This window comes from Babylonia areolata, chromosome 13, assembly GCF_041734735.1.
Source record: "Babylonia areolata isolate BAREFJ2019XMU chromosome 13, ASM4173473v1, whole genome shotgun sequence".
In the NCBI taxonomy this organism is placed as follows: domain Eukaryota; kingdom Metazoa; phylum Mollusca; class Gastropoda; order Neogastropoda; family Buccinidae; genus Babylonia; species Babylonia areolata.
In genome coordinates this window covers 31,009,554-31,023,789 of record NC_134888.1, presented here as the reverse complement: position 1 = coordinate 31,023,789, position 14,236 = coordinate 31,009,554, and the positions used below count along the sequence as shown (strand labels likewise).

Genomic DNA, 14,236 nt, shown 5'->3' with positions numbered 1-14,236 from the left:
ATTTCCATTCTTTGGGGAGAGGGGGGGGGGGCGGCAAGGGGGTGGTGGTGGTGTTGGTTGTGTAGGGGGTTTTAGGGGCGAGGGGGGGAGGGGGTTACATTTAAGGTCATTTAATTGGTATTGCTGAACAATATTGATGCCAAACTCGCATTTATGCAGCAGCTAGGTAGAGGACCCATGTCTCCGAAGGGTGACCAGATCATGGGTCTGTTATCGATGAACCTACTGCTCTTTATGTTCGGTGGTAAAATAGGCCATATTTTCTACACATCACAGGGGGGAATCCCCAGCTATTCTTAGACACCATGTTTTTTTCTGAGTTTACAGCACAAGGGGAGTTTACACTCTAATTTGACTGGCGGCGAAAGCGTTAACAAGAGGAAGAAGTCCAGATACAGAACAGTGACTGAAACCGCGACCCCGTACGCCGTGAAAGCTGAGTGAAGAGAGACAGGCCGTTCACTGACAAGCATAGTCTCCAGCGGTAATGAAGGGGTTAAGGGCATGTGGGAATACGTTTATATAGTCTGCATGAGAGAACATATGGAATGGTATGACCGTGGGGCGGTCCGGAAGCCGCGTCACCTGTCATTACTCTGGGGAAGAGCTTCATGCCGATTCAGCCTGGCCTAACTTTTGCGAAGACTGCTCTGATGCTCTGTCTGTGTTTCTCCCTCACAAATACCACGCCCCTCCCCCCACCTCCTCCTCAACCCCCACGCACGAACACGCACGCACACACACACACACACACACACACACACACACACACACACACACACGCGCGTGCACACAACACACACACACACACACACGCGTGCACACACAACACACACACACACCACACACACACACACACACACACACACACACACACACACACACACACACACACACATCTGTTCTGACTTTTGTTTTTCTCTGTGACGTGAGTAAACATTTCGTTTTGCATAATTCGCCAGTGATTATGTCTTTGAAGCAAATCGCCTATTAACAAACAAACAACAGAACAACAAGCTGAAATGAAAAAAAAAAAATCCATGTTTTAGCATGTGTGCGTATGTATGTATGTATGTATGTATGTATGTATGTATGTGTGTGTGGGGGTGGGGGGTGGGGGGTGGGGGGTGGGGGGGGGTTATGTGTGAGTGCGGGGGGGGGTGGGGGGTTCTGGGAGGGTGGGGGTAGGTGTGGATGGGGGTTGGGGGGCCGGGGGGGGGGGGGAAGCAAGTAGGCCGCAGGTTCATTTTGCTATCGGTACCTTGGGATCAAGCATTGTAAATTTTGTTTGTAAATTAAAAGTTGACTTTGAAATAAGAAACAAACAAACAAACAAACAAACAAACAAACAAAAAAGAAAAAAAAAAGAAGAAAAAGACATTATATACATATCGTACACATAAAACATCACAAAAACCCCGGAATAACCAAAACAATGAAATAATAAAAGACATGAACACATACATCCATGAAAAAAAACAACAACAAAAAACTTTACCGATGATTGAATGAATAAATAAATGACTAAATAAATGCATAACTAAATAAACACATAGATAAACCGACATATGAATAAACGAATCAACAAAGGAACAAATAAAAAGATGATAAATAAATAGATAAATAAACAAAAATAAATAAGTAGATAAATAAACAAATAAAATGAAAATAGACAAATAAATTGATACATAAATAGATAAATTAATAAATAGATAAATGAATAACTATATAAATAATCAATGAAAAATAGACAAAAGTAGGTACATATATAAATAAATAGATAGATTAATTAAGGAATAAATAGAGTCGAGCGACCGAGTTCAGATGGCGCCTTGTACAAAACAAACCAGAAAACCCTAAAAAAAAAAAAAGAACCATCAAAAAAAACCAACCCCAAGTGAAACATCCACTTTTGGGTCGCCTTGTGTGTAACAGTCACCACTAAAAGACTGTCTTGCGTCTGGCCCGCGTTCCTCTCGGTACGAGACCACCATCACCATTATCACTACCACTACCACGACCATCATACATTCACACACACACACACACACACACACACACACACACACACGCACACACACACACGCGCGCGCGCGCACGCACACACACATACACACACAAAGATATGCATATATATATATATATATATATACACCCGTACATAGTCACACACATATAAAACACACATACACACACACACATACACGCGCGGGCGCATAGAGAAAAAAATAAGCCTCCCCCCCACACCCCCACGCCCCCCCCCCCCCCCCCCCCGAAAAAAAAATCAAATAAAGGAGGGGGGACACAAACATCAAACACGTCTGCCGTTTGCACGTTGGCGAGGTCAGTTCCTTCAAAAAACAAACCATCTCGGCGGTCCACCCATCTATACACCCACCAACACCAACCCACCCCATCCCCCCCCCCCCCCCCGACACCCCCCACAGCCCCCACACCCCCTCACCCCCCTCACCACATCACAACATCAACAGATGGACTCTTCCAGGTGAACGTCACTGCTGCCTCCCCCGTTCCGACAGAAGGAGCTGCAGGTCAGCAGGCCGCTATGAGAGCTCGACGTCCCGGCACTGCTGATGCCACCACGCGAAGACCCGAACCCGAACCCAAAGCCCGCGGGCACGGACGACGACGCCGCGAGCTGACTGCGCCGACGGCCCCTGTGCAGGAGCCCGTAGCGGCAGCAGAGCAGCTTGAGGAAGGTCAGCTTGAAGACCTTGTTGAAGACGGTGTAGATGATGGGGTTGAGCGTGCTGGACACGTAGCCCAGCCAGACGAAGACGGTGAAGAGGGTGGGCGAGAAGTAGCAGTCCGCGCACAGCACGGTGAGGATGTTGACGAGGAAGAAGGGCGCCCAGCAGACCACGAAGATCATGAACACCACGCCCAGCACTTTAGAGGCGCGCTGCTCGGTTTGCACGGCGTTGGTGTCCTTCCGGAGCACGTCCTTCCTCATCAGCAGGATGTTGGCCGCCTTTAGTGCCACATGGTGTTTCCGGACCAGCTCCTTCAGTCTCCGCGGCTCGCCCCCACCAACCCCACCGCCTCCACCACCACCACCACCAACGCCACCACCACCAACACCAACACCACCACCTTCTACCTCCTGCTGCGAGGACGAGGACTGCCGTGGGGAGCTGCCCTTCCGGTTGAACCGTCGCCACTTGCTGTTCCTGAAGCTTCCAGCTCCATGGTCCAACAGCTCGTCACACACGTTCTCGTTGCTGTCCCCGTCCCCGTTGCAGAACTCGAAGTCTGTCGCCGACGACTCGCGCGTGGAAGGCGCTGCCGCCGCCGCCGGAGTAGTGGTGGTAGAAGAAGAGAAGGAGGACTCTCGCTCGTGGCAGAGCGGCAGGGTGTTCCTCTTGCTGAGGGGCTGGTACCGGGCAGCGGAACGTCCTCCGGACCCTCCAGAACCTAGCGGAAAGGAGGAGGTGGCGGTGAGAGGTTCGCGGCGGTAGGTGGAGGTGGAGGAGGAGGAGATGGAGGAGGAGGAGGTGGTGGTACCGGGCGCGCCCAGCACGGTGTGCCGGTGATGCTGCCGCGACCACTGCTGTGTCCTCCGGCGCCGTGAACTGGTGGATCGTCGGATGACCGGCTGACCCCCCGACCCCCCACCGCCACTCCCTTGCCCTCCCTGCCCCCCACCGCCTGCCCCTCCTCCTCCCCCTCCCCCACCACCGCACAGTTTGGCCTGTTTGTTGAGCATGCGCACGGTGAGGGCGTACATGAGGACCATGATAGTCAGCGGGATGAAGAAGGCGAAGATGGAGCCGTAGATGATGAAGTGCTGGTTGGTCAGCAGGCACACCCCGTCGTTGAGGATGTTGGAGTCGTTGACGACGCCCAGGACGGTGATGGGCGAGGTGATGGCCAGGGCCAGGGTCCAGACCAGCACGATCTTGAAGAAGACGGTTCGCTTGGACTTGTTCTTGGCCCACAGCGGGTAGCGGATGCCCACATAGCGCTCCAGGGAGATGGTGCACAGGTGCAGTATGGAGGAGGTGCACATCAGCACGTCGGCCGTCACGTACAGGTTGCACAGGATCAGACCGAACAGCCAGCGACCTGGAGACACACGTAGAGACAGAGACAGACAGCACAAAGTAGCTTTACAGTCTGTACGGAAAAGCATGATGTCGACATTATGAATACACAGACGTGCTTACAGTATATACACCCCTCCCCTTCAAAAAACAAACAAAAACAACAACAAAAACAACAACAACCCCCCGCCCCCCCAACAACACCATAACCCAAACGAAAACAAAACAACCCAGCAACAACAACAAACAAATAACAACAACTACAAACAAACAAACAAAAACACAATATATAAATATGAATACACAGCTGTACATACTGAAAGGGGCTTACAATATGTACAAAAAAAACCCATAGTACAGATATATGAACACATACACCAAAAGAGGCTAGCAGTCTATACTAAAAAGAATGTAGACACATGAACACATAGATGAAAGCACGAAAAGGGTCTACAACATGTACTAAAAACCCATAATATACGCATAAGAACACAAATATGTATACACCAAAAGGGGCTTAAAATATACCAAAAACATAATACAGACATATAAACTCATAAATGTATGCAATAAAAAGTGGGAACAGTCTATACCAAAAACAAAACAAACAAACAAAAAAAAACAACAACCAAAAACGAATGTAGACAAGAACACGTAGATGTATACACCAAAAGGGGTTTACGATCTGTACAACCCCCCCCCCCCCCACACACACACACACCTCTCCTCCTCCCCCCCTCACACGCGCGCGCGCACACACAACCATACACATGCGCACGGACACACACACACACACACACACAAACGTGCACACACACACACACACACACACACACACACACACACACACACACATCCCCCCAAAGCGAAAGCTTCCACCTCTGCAACCATGTTCCCACCACCTCCACCCCAATCCACCCCCCCCCCGTCCCAACCCACCCCCACGCACGCATATGGCGTCATGTTGTCGCCAATGTGAGATATTCTCAGACCGCTGAGCAGACGGTTCTAGCCATTTGTTACAGACGATCATTTCTAAGAGGAAGGTGGCAGAATGGTTAAGAAGGCTTCTCTGCCAATACAGCGTCCGTGAGAGTCTGAGTCTGGCTATGATTCCTGCACTCCCCTCTTTCGAAATCCCAATCAAACTGAGCGTCTGTGCGTTCGGATGAGGCGATAAGACAAGGTCCCGTGTGCAGCACTCAACTGGCGCACTCAGGCATCATTTGTTTGACTGTACGTTGTTCGTATTTCTCTTTTTTTTTTTTTTTTTTTTTGTCACAACAGATTTCTCTGTGTGAAATCCGGGCTGCTCTCCCCAGGGAGAGCGCGTCGCTACACTGACAGCGCCACCCATTTTTTAAAAAGTATTTTTTCCTGCCTGCAGTTTTACTTGTTTTTTCCTATCGAAGTGGATTTTTCTACATAATTTTGCTAAGAACAACCCTTTTGTTGCCCGTGGGTTCTTTTACGTGCGCTAAGTGCGTGCTGCACACGGGACCTCGGTTTATCGTCTTATCCGAATGACTAACGTCCAGATCACTATTCAAGGTCTAGTGGAGGGGGAGAAAATATCGGCGGCTGAGCGGTGATTCGAACCAGCGCGCTCAGATTATCTCGCTTCCTAGGCGGACGCGTTACCTCTCTAGGCCATCACTCACTGTTATGGCCAGTACATGGAATGTTTCCTCATTACAGAGGATGTAACCGCGCTGGATTAACCTGTGCCTGTCTTGTCTGGTCAGGCATCTGCTTAGCAGATGTGGTGTAGCGTATATGGATTTGTCCGAACGCAGTGCCGCCTCCTTGACTTGCAGATACTGATTATTGAAACTGAACGCACAGCAACAAAGGTGTTGTCGATGTCCTCTGGCAAAATTCTGAAGAGGAATTCCGCTTTGATAGGTGCACAACTATAATAATATGCTTGGACTCAAGGCCTGATAAAGCGCGTTTGGTTATGCTGCTGGCGATATAGAATAGAGTAGAATAGAATAGAATAGAATAGAATGGAATATTGGGGGAGATAGTACATAACAAGGTACGAACATGAATCGAAAATCATACACATACACAAATACAGAAAAGAGAGAGAGATAGGTGGAGAGAAAGAAAGGGAGAGGGAGAGAGATGGGAGAGAGAGGGAGAGAGAGAGACAGGGAGACAGAGAGAGAGAGAGAGAGAGAGAGAGAGAGAGAGAGAGAGAGAGAGAGAGACGGAGAGAGGGATCTACAGTAGAAATCAGGATACATGCAAGTGCATATCAATATAAAAACTTGTGCATACTCACACATGCACGCACTGCACACACACACACACACACACACACACACACACACACACACACACACATGCACACACACACATGCACACACACACTCTCTCTCTCTCTCTCTCTCTCTCTCTCTCTCCTTTGAGGCTGAGAAGGCAGACGCAGTTTGAGGCTCTCTGATATTTTCGACGAATTGTGCAGTTTCTAGGCGACGTGAAGTTGTAATATTCTGCAAGGAGCTGTATGAAGGTGTGGTAAACTGAATGGCACTTTCAGAATTGGTTGATCATTGTTGGATTTGGTGCTAATTGCAAAAATATTTTCAATACATAATTAAGAAGAATTGGATGTTCAACTGTGTTCACATTTCAAACTGGACAATCGAGAGGAGTACAGCACGTGAAACTGTCACAAGGTCCGTTCTCCTCTCCCCACCCTTCCTCAACATGACAACTGCACGTGAACATAACTCCACTGAATTGTGATGTTGCGTATGTGACTTCATTGAGAATGGCACTGTCAACACAAGAGCAAGCGTGAGTGTGTATTTTATGTTTGCAATGAGTCAGCATTTAAGCTTTTCCAACAATGACAGATCAACATATTGAAAGTGATTACCAACAGGCACATGACGTTGATCAACCTACCTGTGGTAAAAAACTTGTGCACACTGCAGATGTCATACAAAAACGCTTTTGGTGTGGGGAGCAAGAGTTGACAACATGGCGTAATATTCTATTGTATCGCTACACTGCCATTACAGAAAGTAGTGTAACACTTCAAGTGTCTGATTATGATCTAAATAATGAAATCTTATCATTCCCTGCGTTACAATGGCTTACAGACCCTCCTTCCGAACTTGCCAAAACCACCATGCGCATATTCTGGAAAACGACAAAGAGGGTTACCCTCACCCTTTACTTCAAGTCTGCACAGAACTCGGGTACTCTTCTCTGTCAGGGAAGAGACTGCTACTACTGGGACATTGAAGAGTGTGAGAAACTGAAATTTTTAGTTTCATCGTTTATGAGTGATAAGAATATGCACACTTTGACAACATCACTTCTTCATGTCCCTCTCAACTTCATCAAGCCTCTTGGTTCCCTGTCTTTGGGAACTCATGCCATGCACTTTCACTCTGAGCCAACCACTGTGTCACAAAGAGACGCATCACCTGGTTCCAGAGGACAGTCACCCGCTGAAAGCACAGGAACGTCACCTGCTACAGGTACACCTGTAATGACCCCCACCAGTGAATGTCCCTCTGTGCTGACTTGTGAGTACACTCCGACACGAGTTGTACTGCATCCGCCCACCCCTTCAGCAAGAGTGACCCCATCCCCGTCACGGACAAAGCTGTCATCACCCAAGGCAACTCCTTCAGGAACCAAGGCTAAGAAACTTCGTCGACGCACACTTTGCGTCAGTCAGAAGAAAAACAGAAACTCCCTGTTTCCGATCAGTTCATATAGAATGCAACTTGAGGAACTCAAAGAAACTGTTGACAATCTTACTACTTCACAGCAAGAAATGAAAGAGTCTTTTCTGTCACAGATTGAAGACGCCAAAACAGCAACAAAAAATGAAATAAAAACTCTTATAAAAACACAACGTAGTTCAATTAACTCAAGCATTGACAATCTTGAACAAAACCTGAAAGAACTAAGAACATCCATGGACTTATTGTCCAAAGACAATCACACTCTAAAAACTCAGATGGGAAATATCCGCTCAGAATTAAAGAACATCAAACTGAAATCACCAGCAGTCGATGCCAGCACACAGTACGACAATATAGAAGCAGTCAAAGAGAGGAGAAAGACTATCGCTCTGACGGTAACCTCATCTGAATGCGGTGATCCTGCCTCAACAACAACAGACCTTCAGAGTCTGGCAGTTCAACCTGTCAGCGCTGTTGTCACCCCGAGCAACAGAGAAGAAACACATGATCAGAAAAGTGGTCCTAAGACTGTGGAAAATCGTGGTCTTTCTGTTTTCACCTTCAAGTCCTCAACCACAGATGGCCAGTCGGACGATTCCAGTACGACCCCCCTGAAGACAAGCGACCCCAGAGCAGCGTCTTCTGACCTTGTGCCCCCTGCTGCTCCATGTGACAACACCACAGAGGACTCTCCATCGGACCACCCCACCACCAACTACTCTGTTCCTGTTGACAACTTTTTCGCCCCTCTCTCTGACAGTGCTCTCTCTGACAAGACTGCCGGTGTCGAGATTCCCGAACCAACCGAGTCCCCAAAGCCTGACAAAGAAACGTTTACGGTGTCTCGTGAAAGGAGTCAGAAACGCTCTCCGTTAGAAGTGCTCAGTGACATCAGTGTAAATGAAAGTGCCACAGCACTCTTGATTGGTGACTCCATCGTCAAACATGTGGACCCTATGAAACTTAGACTGCGCTCGTACAACCTGCACAAAATTTGTGTTCCGGGCATGGCAACACATGACTTGGAATATTGGTTGATACATCAGCCAGCATACCGCAACATTAAAGCCCTAGTCATCCATGTTGGTGTCAACGACTGTCCCTCAGGACCAGTCTCTACCGAACGGTGGACTGTCATACTCAATCTGTGTGACCAGGTCTTTCCCTGTTCAAAAATAGCATTTAGTTCACTGGTACCAGCCAAAGGCAAGCATAATCTCAATAACGCTATTATTCCCTCAAATCATAATCTTCTTTCAGCATGTAAAATATCTAATATAACATTTATAGATAATACAGACTCATTTGTCGCAACATCTGGCGCCCCGAAGCTAATCATGTACCAAAATGCAACCCATCCCAGTTTTAAAGGCACAGCACAGCTTGCATCCAATGTAAAGCGCACATACATTAACTGGCTTGTGGACGACCAGACTAGACGTGACCTGTCAGGTAACCGACAACAAACTGGTTATGCTGCTCAAGGTTTTTCGACAAAGTTCAGTGGTGGTGATGAGAGACCTAGCCGTACCAACACTCGTGCCGTCCCTGCTAACCGGCAGCCTTACAATGCTGACAGACATATGCAGCATAATGCACACACTGGTTCTGTGATTTACACAAACCGTACTGACGTTTTTAATCGTAACCCTAACAATACCAATACATACAGTTCCGACCCCCGATATTCATTTAACCCCCAATACTCTGCTGATGATGCTATGGGCTGGCAGCAGAGGTCCCATGCAGCCCCTCATGCTCACAACGCCACAGAACGTGTGACACAAACCCAGGGTCACAGCTACACCCGCGGTTCCAATACTTTCCCACAGCGACGGCCAGACAATGGTCATCGTCCCGGTGATGGACCCCTTTTGCCCTCAGTGTATTCTATGGATCACTTCCCCCCCTTACCCAACTCCCAGTACCAGCCATCTAAACCTGGTCCCTATTTCCCTCCCCATCAGTCTGTGGACACTCCAAGCTATTCCAACACTGACACACAGTCCAATTCCCAGTCCTTTGCCAGAATGAACCCACATGAGTATCATGGGCGCCCTGGCCAAAACAAAGTTCCTGATACTAAACCCATTTTTCCTCAAGGTGATTTGAATCGTTACATTTATTTATTAAACATGATGACTTCACAGATGTTAAACATGCAACAGTATAATCATGGTTAGCATCTTGTTTGGAAGCGGAGGACGTACAACGTCACTTGTGATTCCAGTTAGTGAGACTATTTATTTAACATATAATTTTGATTGCATTACCATTCCCATTCTCTGTGTGTGTGTGTGTGTGTGTGTGTGTGTGTGTGTGTGTGTGTGTGTGTGTGTGTGTGTGTGTGTGTGTGTGTGTGTGTGTGTTACGGGCTTGCCATACTCATGAAATGACATTATCATACTAGTAACATAATTACCGAGAAGGTTATATTATATTGATTGTGGCTCGACGCTCCTTGCGTGGAATACCTGCGGTAACAATTACTGCTTTGTAAAATATTTTTTTGCATTTGACAATTTATGTCGTTCGAATCAAGTGACAGCTTTTGAAGTGATTTTTTGTGTCATTTGATATTCACTGTTGTTGTAGATTGTTCCGATCGATAAGCTTTGTTTATTTTACAGGTTGCAGTTTTCACTTTATTCACATATTGAAATAATTGTTGATCGAGTAACTGTGTGTGTTATTGTGAGTTACATATTTTCTGATTATAATAATGACCACTGCCAATACATGGCCGTCTAGAGATGGTCTCAAAGTAGGTTTTTTAAATGTCAACCATGTTCTAAACAAATTAGATGAGCTTTCTTCTATTCTGTATAATTCTGGCAATCAGTTCCATTTATTTTGTTGTGCTGAATCCAGATTAACATCCGTTATTTCCGATGCAGACGTATCTATACCTGGTTATAACGTTGTCCGCCTTGATCCCATTCTTCCCAAACAAACTGGTTTAATTCTTTACATCAGCCAGTCTCTCTCTTACAAACGTATTGTTTCCTTTGAAAAATATCATGTAGAATCAGTTTGGATCGAAGTATACATTAAAAAAAGTAAACCGTTATACGTTGGATTTGTATACAGAAACCCTTCAGAACATATTGACTGGCTTGATAAATTTAGTGAAATGATGGAGGCTGTTACACTTGCTGGTAATGAAGTCATTCTTCTTGGAGATTTTAACATAGACCTCCTAAAACCCAATCATCGGTGGATTCAAATATATGATAATTTTGGCCTAAATCAGTTAATTGATACTCCATCACGAATTACCCCATCTTCAAAAACATTAATTGATCATATTTATGTCAGTACAAAACACAATATCATAGAAGTCTGCGCTCCTTACAGTGGCTGTAGTGATCATTTACCGGTGTGCATCACCTGGCTGAAAAAGGGTACGAAAATTCCTAAATCTGGACATAAATTCATTACTTATAGGTGTTTCACTAATTTTGATAAAGAGTCCTTCCTATTTGACTTAGCTCAGTCATCCCTGTCAAATATCTATCAGTTCACTGACCCTGACGAGGCCCTTGAATTTTGGCATAAAACATTCATTAATGTATATGATAAGCATGCTCCATTCAAAACCAAAAGAGTCAAACATACCCCTAAACCTCCTTGGCTAACTGATGAAATTCTAAAAGCCATACATTTTAGAAATAATCTTTTAAAAACGAAACAATATGAAAAATTTAAGAAACAACGAAATAAAGTAGTTGCAATGCTTCGCTCATCAAAAAAGAAATATATCCGGAATCTGTTTTCTTGCCGAACTAACAATAACTCAAAATCGATATGGAAGGCCATAAACACCCTCACAAGAAAAAGAACTAATAAAGTATTAGTTGATGCAAGCAGTATAAATATCGATGACCTAAATTACCATTTTTCCAATGTTTCTAATTTTACAGTAAAAAATGATAGATCCCAATTTAACGATCTCGCGTCACTGAAAGAGTTTTGTAATTCCAAAAACATAACATCAGACTTAAACATTCCACCAGTGTCCGTATACGACATTTATTTTTATCTCATACACCTAAAACAAACAGGCACACGAGGTCTTGATGGCATAGATGGTAAAATCTTAAAATCCAGTGCCCCTATCATTGCCGATTCCTTAACTTATTTATACAATCTTTGTATTGATAAAAATTACATTCCTAATCATTTTAAACAAGCGAAAATAATTCCACTGTATAAATCTGGCGATAAAACTAATCCTTCTAACTACAGGCCTATTTCAATAGTTTCAGTTCTTTCAAAACCTTTGGAAAAACACATTTATAAGCATCTCATGTCTCATATTTCAAAATATAATTTACTCCATCCAAACCAATCTGGGTTTCGAATAAATCACTCATGCCATACCGCACTGACTAATCTAGTAGATGAGTGGCTTATGAACATAAATGACAACAAATTCACAGCAGTATTGTTCGTTGATTTTGCGAAAGCGTTTGATGTTATTGACCATAACCTATTACTGAGAAAACTAACACTTTACAGAATTTCCGAACATGCTTTATCTCTCATCAGATCATTTCTCACTAATCGCCAACATACTGTTTCTCTAACCAATGCACAATCTGGATTTCAGACACAACTATTTGGTGTTCCTCAAGGATCAGTGCTTGGTCCCCTTCTTTTTTCTTTATATATTAACGACCTTCCTCTATCTATTACGAGAGGCTTGTGTGAACTTTTTGCTGATGACACCTCTGTTCATTCGAATCACTCTGACCTGAAAGAATTATCTATTAGCCTTAAAGAAAATGTTGATGAGTTGGTCAGATGGACGGAACAAAACCACATGGCTTTAAACGAGCAAAAAACTAAATACATGATAGTTATTTCTCGACAAAAACGACAAAATATTGATTTTAGTATACCGTCCATTTATATAGGTGATAAGAAGATAGATGAAGTAAGTAATCACAAAGTTCTGGGAGTAACCATAGATAACAACCTTTCCTGGACACCTCATATTGAATGTTTATGCAAGCAAGTCTCCCAAAAAGTGTTCCAGTTATCTAGAGTTAAGCATTTTCTAGATATTAATGCACGAAAACTGTTCTACCATGCACATATTCAGTCTTCGATAGATTATGCATCCACTTTATTCGACCTTTGTAGCGCCAGTACATTGAAGCCACTAGTCAGAATTCATAAGCGAGCCCTTAAAGTTGTACTCCTAAAATCTTCTACACTGACACCCGAAGACTACACTACACTTGATATCCTTCCCCTAACATACAAACTGCAATACAATAAAGCAATTATGATGTATCGAATACAAAATGGATTTGCTCCTTCTTCACTAACTGCACGGTTCCCCTTGAATCAGTCCAGATATACAAATAATATCATTATAAAAAAACCAAGAATCGATCTGTTTAAAACTAGTCTGGCATACTCAGGGGGGACACTTTGGAACTCCTTACCAGAATACATTAAAAATATAAGCAGTATCAACTCATTTAAATCAGCATACAAAACTTTCCTTTTTAAAAGCCTAAACTCAAAGGTAACACATAACAATATCTGATTTATTCTCTTCAAGTCAATAACTGTGGGTTTTTTTTTTTTTTTTTTTTTTTTCTGATAATGTTTGGTTGTCTCACTATGTCTTAATTTGTCTGTGTGTGAGTAGTATATCATGCCTGACTTCTTTTTTTTATTTTTTTTTTTATCTCCCCTTGTAACATTTGTTTACCCGAGTGTGCGAATGTGTATGTGATTCTGTTTGTGGTCGATGGACTATCCACCCCCACCCCCCTTACCTTCCTTCTTTTAAAGTTTTTTTTTTTGTCTATTTTTATTTTCATTTATTTATTTATTTTTTTTTTTAATAGTACTTAATTCTTTTTTTTCCTCTCTTTTTCTTGTACTTGATAATTGCAAATTTGTGCGTTTTTGTTTTCTTGTTTTGTGTGCATGTGTGTGTGTGTGTGTGTGTGTGTGTGTGTGTGTGTGTGTGTGTGTGTGTGTGTGTGTGTGTGTGTGTGTTTTCTTCTTTTTTCTCTCTTTGTCCAGGGCTGGGTGGAAAAAAGCATGTGTACCTGCTTATCTCATTACCCTGGTGAAATAAAATTTCGTTTCGTTTCGTTTCGTTTCGTTTCGTTTCGTTTCGTTTCTCTCTCTCTCACACACACACACGTTTGAACAGAAGCCGCATATTATATGTGGATAGGGCTGATGACTAGATCTTCAGGTAGAATGTAGATAATATATGGATTTGTTCGAACGCAGTGACGCCTCCTTGAAAAACTGAAACTGAAACTGAAAGTGTCGCTGGAGTGAGGTACCGAGAGAGCGTCGCGCAGATGACTCCAAACAATTTTGAACACGATGATTCAACTCGTGCTCAGACAGCGATGACGACGACGACTACGATCACAATGATATTTATGTCTGTAATGATATGATGATGATGATGATGATGAT

General features: G+C 44.1%; 1 protein-coding gene across 1 annotated transcript in view; it reads right to left on the bottom strand.

The window, feature by feature from the left end:
- Window positions 1-2,485: 2,485 nt before the first annotated feature.
- The window catches only part of LOC143288738 (5-hydroxytryptamine receptor 2A-like), a 55,205-nt gene continuing 43,454 nt past the window's right edge, over window positions 2,486-14,236 (bottom strand). Inside the window, exons 2-4 of the mRNA XM_076597363.1 lie at window positions 3,697-4,086; window positions 3,115-3,435; window positions 2,486-3,063 (exon numbers count right to left, since the gene is read on the bottom strand). Coding sequence (XP_076453478.1) covers window positions 2,486-3,063; window positions 3,115-3,435; window positions 3,697-4,086 — 1,289 coding nt within the window. The remainder of the gene's footprint in view (window positions 3,064-3,114; window positions 3,436-3,696; window positions 4,087-14,236) is intronic.